The sequence below is a fragment of the Schistocerca americana genome, chromosome 5 (genome assembly GCF_021461395.2).
Source record: "Schistocerca americana isolate TAMUIC-IGC-003095 chromosome 5, iqSchAmer2.1, whole genome shotgun sequence".
Lineage (NCBI taxonomy): Eukaryota > Metazoa > Arthropoda > Insecta > Orthoptera > Acrididae > Schistocerca > Schistocerca americana.
The window spans coordinates 65,169,925-65,175,924 of NC_060123.1; the positions used below are offsets into that span (position 1 = coordinate 65,169,925).

The 6,000-nt window shown below is 40.3% G+C and overlaps 1 protein-coding gene across 1 annotated transcript in view; it reads right to left on the reverse strand.

Moving 5' to 3' along the window:
* LOC124615883 overlaps nucleotides 1–4,529 on the reverse strand; it is an 80,265-nt gene extending 75,736 nt beyond the window's left edge. The window contains exon 1 of the mRNA XM_047144050.1: nucleotides 2,919–4,529. Within this exon, the coding sequence (XP_047000006.1) occupies nucleotides 2,919–4,268 (1,350 nt within the window). The 5' untranslated portion in view covers nucleotides 4,269–4,529. The remainder of the gene's footprint in view (nucleotides 1–2,918) is intronic.
* Nucleotides 4,530–6,000: the final 1,471 nt, after the last annotated feature.

The window sequence follows — 6,000 nt, forward strand, 5'->3', positions numbered from 1 at the left end:
TTTTGCTTTGTAAATTGTTGCTGATTATGCAGCCATGTTCAAAACTAGTTTGGGCTTAACATTTACCAATGAAAACAAAAAAATCTCGAAACAGCATTTTATACCAGAGAAAAAGAATGTATAGTAAACTGCCCATGGAGGTAAAAAGGTTACTAAAAACATCTGTTGACAATAGTAGCTAAAACAATCTTCATACGTAATTCATGCTAGACACTTAAAGATTAGTTTCAGGACTCACAGTAGCGGTTAGTTCCAAAAAGGTTCAAATGGCTCTGAGCACTATGGGACTTAACATCTATGGTCATTAGTCCCCTAGAACTTAAAACTACCTAAACCTAACTAACCTAAGGACATCACACAACACCCAGTCATCACGAGGCAGAGAAAATCCCTGACCCCGCCGGGAATCGAACCCAGGAACCCGGGCGCGGGAAGCGAGAACGCTACCGCTCGACCACGAGCTGCGGACTAGTGGTTAGTAATGAAAGGGGATAACTGCAACAAGCTGCCATATAACAATACATGCTCAGAATGCTTTTACAAGAAAATCAAGAGCCAAGACCTATTGCGCATGACAGTTATGTCTTATAATTCACCTGAGCTCAGTATTTCACTTATCATGTGGGGGGAGGGGGGGATGGACCCTCAAGTTTTTCAGGTGGACTTCGGGGTGGGCATGAAGAGGTGCACGGAACATAAGGGTCAATGGAAGCGTCTGATTCCACCCGTCGACTTTGTGGAGTGTGACATGACGACTGCGCGGAGTTTAGTTTGTGAGAGTGGTGTGTTTGTAGGTGTCGTTTTGATGTGATCGGTGGTGCTCTCTGGTGGTGGGTTTAGGCCTATGTGTTGTGTGTCAGGTGATTTTTTTGGTTAAGTTTGCGTGTGTGGCATGTTTATAGGTGGCGTACTGTTGCAGTCGGTGATTCTCTCTGGTGGTGTGTTTATGGGTAACGTGTTATGTGGCGTATGTGGTTCATTTGCGTGGTAGCATTGCACGTGTGTGGAATCGGTGGTGACTGTGCTTTCAGCGGAATATTTTTCAGTGACTTAACGATTTTGGTTTTGTTACGTCGACATTATTGTAGGGTTTTTTTTCTGTTCGTCGTGTGTGAATTTTGGTAAACTGCATTGTTTATGTCTTTGATAGGTATGGATATGACTGACAAGGTCAACAGTTTTCGGTTGTTGGTTATGATGGGGGGCAGTGCGTTGCCTCTAATAAAATTTCTTCAGCTATTTGGCCTGTTGGCTGAAGTTATGAATTGTTCTGTGTGTCGTGAAGAAATTATGCTTACTAAAATTCCGGCATTCGGACCAGGGACGGCTATATGTGGAGATGCTGTAAGGATAACAGGCCACGGGAAATGTTTAATTTCAATTTTGATTTTTTTTGTAGGATTAAGTGTGGTGGTGGTAAAAGTTCTGAGATTTATAGTGTGGTATCGGTAGTTGCTGTTGACCTATATAGGTCAAGGGAAGTGTTAGATTCCAATTTGTTGTTTTTGTTGTGTTTTTTGAGGTAGTGATGACTGTGGATGTGGTTGTAGTTTTGGGTTTTATGATTTGGTATCGGTAGTTTCTGTTGACCTATATAGGTCAAGGGAAGTGTTCAATTCCAGTGGATATTGTTTTTAGTTGATTTTGGGAAGGTTGTGGTCATTTTATTTTATCGTTTTTGTCATTTGGTTTAGTAGCGTGTGTTTATTTTTAGTTTGTCTCCACCCAAAAAACCCCCAATTTCCTCTGCTTGTCCCGTTAGTTTCATTATATTTTTGGAGGAATATGTGTTTGATGGTTTTTCGATCTATTTTTGTGTTTTGTTGTTATGTTTACATACCGACGTCATACTCACGATATGGGAGTTTTTGTGAATGGTCATTTCCACGATATTGGTGACATCATTGGTAAAAGCAGGCAGGTGAAATCGGACGTTTCCGTTAAACCGAACATAATTACAAGTTTACATGCTGAGTCAGTTTTCTCAGTAAACTGGAGAGAGTGTAAGGGGCATAACAACATGTTCGTGGTCCAAGAGACAGCAGTATGTGTCCTAAGTGTGTGCAGTGATGTAGTGCAAAACTATGTTATTATATCATACATTATATGGTGCAACCTTTGTCTAAATCAAAGAATATAGTACAACAGGGACCAACCAAATAAGACAGTGCAGCTATTAAGACACTGTCCTCATATTTAGGATGATGGTGCTTGCTCTTTCCAGGTGTCCTGAATTGGATTACTGTACTTTAAATCACTTCAGGCAAATGCCAGGATGGCCCCTTTATAAGGTCATGCTTAATCATATGTCCAATCCTTACGAAAGCAAACTTAAATATTCTATGTGTATGTATTTTCTGAACTGCGTATTTTCATTGTGTTATGATGAAATCCTGATAAGAAGGAACACAACTTTTTGGCACCCTCTTCACAAGTTTAGTACTGTTGACGAAAGTTTAAACATATGGACATCACACTGCAAACAATGCTCCACACTGGGAAATTAAATCAATAAAGGCAATGATAAAACAGTGTGTTATCTTCTATCTGAAATATTTTCTGATGAAGATGAATTTGTGTTGGTCTTCCTTATGTGGTTACACCTACTGGAAATAAAGCATCACAACTGACAAAAAAATCAGTGGATAAAGACGTTGTAAAGATCAAATTTAATATGTCCCACAAATAAAACAGGGATCATAAATCAAATTGCCCCCCCCCCCATACAATCAACCAACTTAAAAAAATCTCATCAATAAGAAACACAGACCACACTACCTAGTATATGTTATTTTGTTCAAAGGGCAATAAAACACAGAAAACTTAAATGAACTGGCCTAGGTGTGCCTGCGAGATTAATGATTAAAAGTGTTACAGGATTATTCATCATATCTGAAGAAACAAAAATAAATACTTACTGAACTGCCTTCTTCAACATCTGGGTGAATACTCAGAAGCAACCTCTTCGCCATTATGCTGTGATAAAGAGAAGTATGGAGGCTATGCTTCCTGGTATCTGGCAATTGCTCACACTGCAACCTGGAGTGGGATTCATTCCACAAACCTGCATGGTCAACTGGACAGTCACTGCAACACACATCGGTTTCACCCGGAGAACACAGATCTGCACCACTACAATGATGACCTCGAGTGTCTCTTGCCGGCCAACAGACAACACTAGTAGTACTAGTGCTTGGAAAAACTTCACTGCTACGGCTGCGAGGAAGAAACAATGATTGCAAATTCGTTGGCATTTTTTGAGGGAGAGAAATTATATTGTGAGATTCTGATACATTATTTCCTTCAGGAGTAAGTGGTGTTGGTACTAGTGCAACTGCACCATTTTCCGAAGATGGCACTAATTCACTATGATTACAGGGACATTGTTCCTGAGTGTCTCCTACCTCATCTTCCACCAAGTCAGAAGCTACCTCAAATACCCTTTCAGTTGTGGCAGTTTCATGGCAAGACTCTTCTTCCCTTAACTCACATACATCAGAATCATCGTCTGAGTTCTGATCGCAAGAATGTCCGGGATCAAAATCCATTTCCAAAAAATCCATATCTGGTGAGGAGCTTCCACTGTGAGGATGAACATTTTCATTAATTTCTCCGTTTCCACTGGTTCTTGGGGAATTTTCTCCTACACATTGTTCGCCGTTACCAACGACATCGAGCCTGAAGAACGAGCTCGGTAAATCTGCTAACTGATCGCCCTTGTAGGTGTAAAAACAACACTCGTCCGCAGACAACACATCTTCACCTTCATTTCCCGTATCACTAGAACTTTCATCGTCATTCCACCTTTTACTTACAACTCCGCTCCTTTCTCTATGGCGCATGGAATTTTTGCCCGTCCCGTTCTGGAGTGGACGCGAACACGATGAAACAGAGTTATTAACGTTGGCAGTCCCCAAATATGATTCTACGCAGAGAGGTAATGAGTTTTCTGGTTGGTTTGAGTTCAAACCATTGAGAACCTTGTTTACGGTAACGCCCAAATTGACTTCTGTCTTGCTGCTTGTTGCTTCACTAACAGCATCCACAGGTAAATTGTTATTCACAGCTACAGCACCATCAATTACATGACTGGAAATACCATTTGCTAAATGATTAACCAAATGTCTGTTCTTCGGACGAGCACCTCCGCCTGAGGCCATGCAGTGTTTACTTCGATCATGATGTATAGGAGTACTTGTTATGCAGTCTGTGCTGTCAGTGTCATTATCATCAGCTTCTCCATTCATATCCACATCACCCACATTCATCTCTCATTTACAGGATGTATCCAACACAAATACGATTATGTCTATGAACACCGAAGTAATTCACTCCCAATCACGGCGCATTTCCAGCATCTTAATCACATCTAACGAAACAAAAAAACGCAACGATGAAATAGTGTGATATCTGTTTCGGATATCACCTGTAAAACTACACAAACTTTACAGGGTAACACTGTACCATATAAACTCTTATGCTTCTTTCCAAACAAACCAATATCACAACACCTCCGTCAACATATCTTGCCGACGTGATGCACATCTGTGCAATATCAAAGAACTTTCCTTGGTGTGTACATGAAAGCAAAGATGGCAAGCAAACTACATGGTCTTTCATAGAATATACCACATTCTAACATAATTGTTATGTTAGACTGTGGAATATACTGTGTTATATAAATCTATGGAATAAGTGTAGCTTGCTGCCATAGCCCATTTGGCTATGCTACTGCGCGTGTTGTCGACATTAAACCTGCCCAGTGACATGATTTTGGGATGACGCTGCTTGTCTACCACTTGCGGTAACGGCGAACCTTGAATATTACACGTATTCGCCTTCTTTTGTATATGTTTCTGCACGTTTGAGTCGTAGTAACAACTATGGTGTAGTATTGTCGTTGCTACCTAAAGAGAAGTATATGAAAGGAGGGACACTTACTCTTCATAGGTATGTACAATACATGGAATCGAATAGACGGCGTCCAGTGAAAGCATGCTTTGTGCTAAGTGCGAGGAAAAAGTTAAAAATAAGGAATTCAGTGTTTCGTGTGTACTGTGGTGTGGAGAATCGTTTTACACGGAATGTGTGTGGCTCACCAACAACGAAGATTGCATTCTAAAGTGCTCAAAAGGTCGCTTAAAATACGTTTGTGACAACTGCGAAGTGAGGTTAGCTGACGAAATCTCAGAAGACATTAATACAGCGAAACATGAACAAATCTTGTACTCTGAGCAGCAATGCAGTGTTGATCTAGTTGCATCAGTGAGTAATCTTACACAAATTGTGAAAAAACTTACCAGTGATAACAAACAAATAAAAGAAAAACTAGACACTGTGAATCCCACAAACTCTTAAGTTAGAAATATTGGTACCACAAAGTGAAGAAGCATCTCAATAATCGAGAAACACAGCAATACAGTGTGCAGAAGATGTAGAAAACAACATTTCATGTATTATAGCCGGAAATAAAGAGGTAAACATCGCTGATATGAGGCAAACTTCAAATACAGGTCTGGAGTGTGTTAGAGAAGCAGCACCTACCACAATCACCAATCACAACAGCAGCAAAAAGCCTGAAAATTCATCAAGTGGTAATTTACCAACGAGAAATAACGTTGAAGAGCCAAGCATTGCTAGAGTGGCAATGAGTGTGTTAGTGAAACTCAACCCCACATTAAAAACAAACCAAATACAGATTTAAACAATCTGATGGAAGAAAACTCTTCGGAAGGCATCCATAAAGACTGGCAAGAAGTGAAAAACAAGCGAGGAGGCAGAAGAAATTCGACAGTAGCGAAACAGGAAAATGAACTGGCCAAGACCACTGAAGAAACAGAAAAAGAAAACAAAACATCTTACACGACTGTGCTACAAAATGGAAAATCTGGTGAACAGTGTTTGAGGCCCTATATACAAACGTTTGTGAATGCCAGTACTAAAAACAGAAATAAAGCCATAATAGGTATTGGCGATGAAAAAGGAATGCTGTATGGCGAG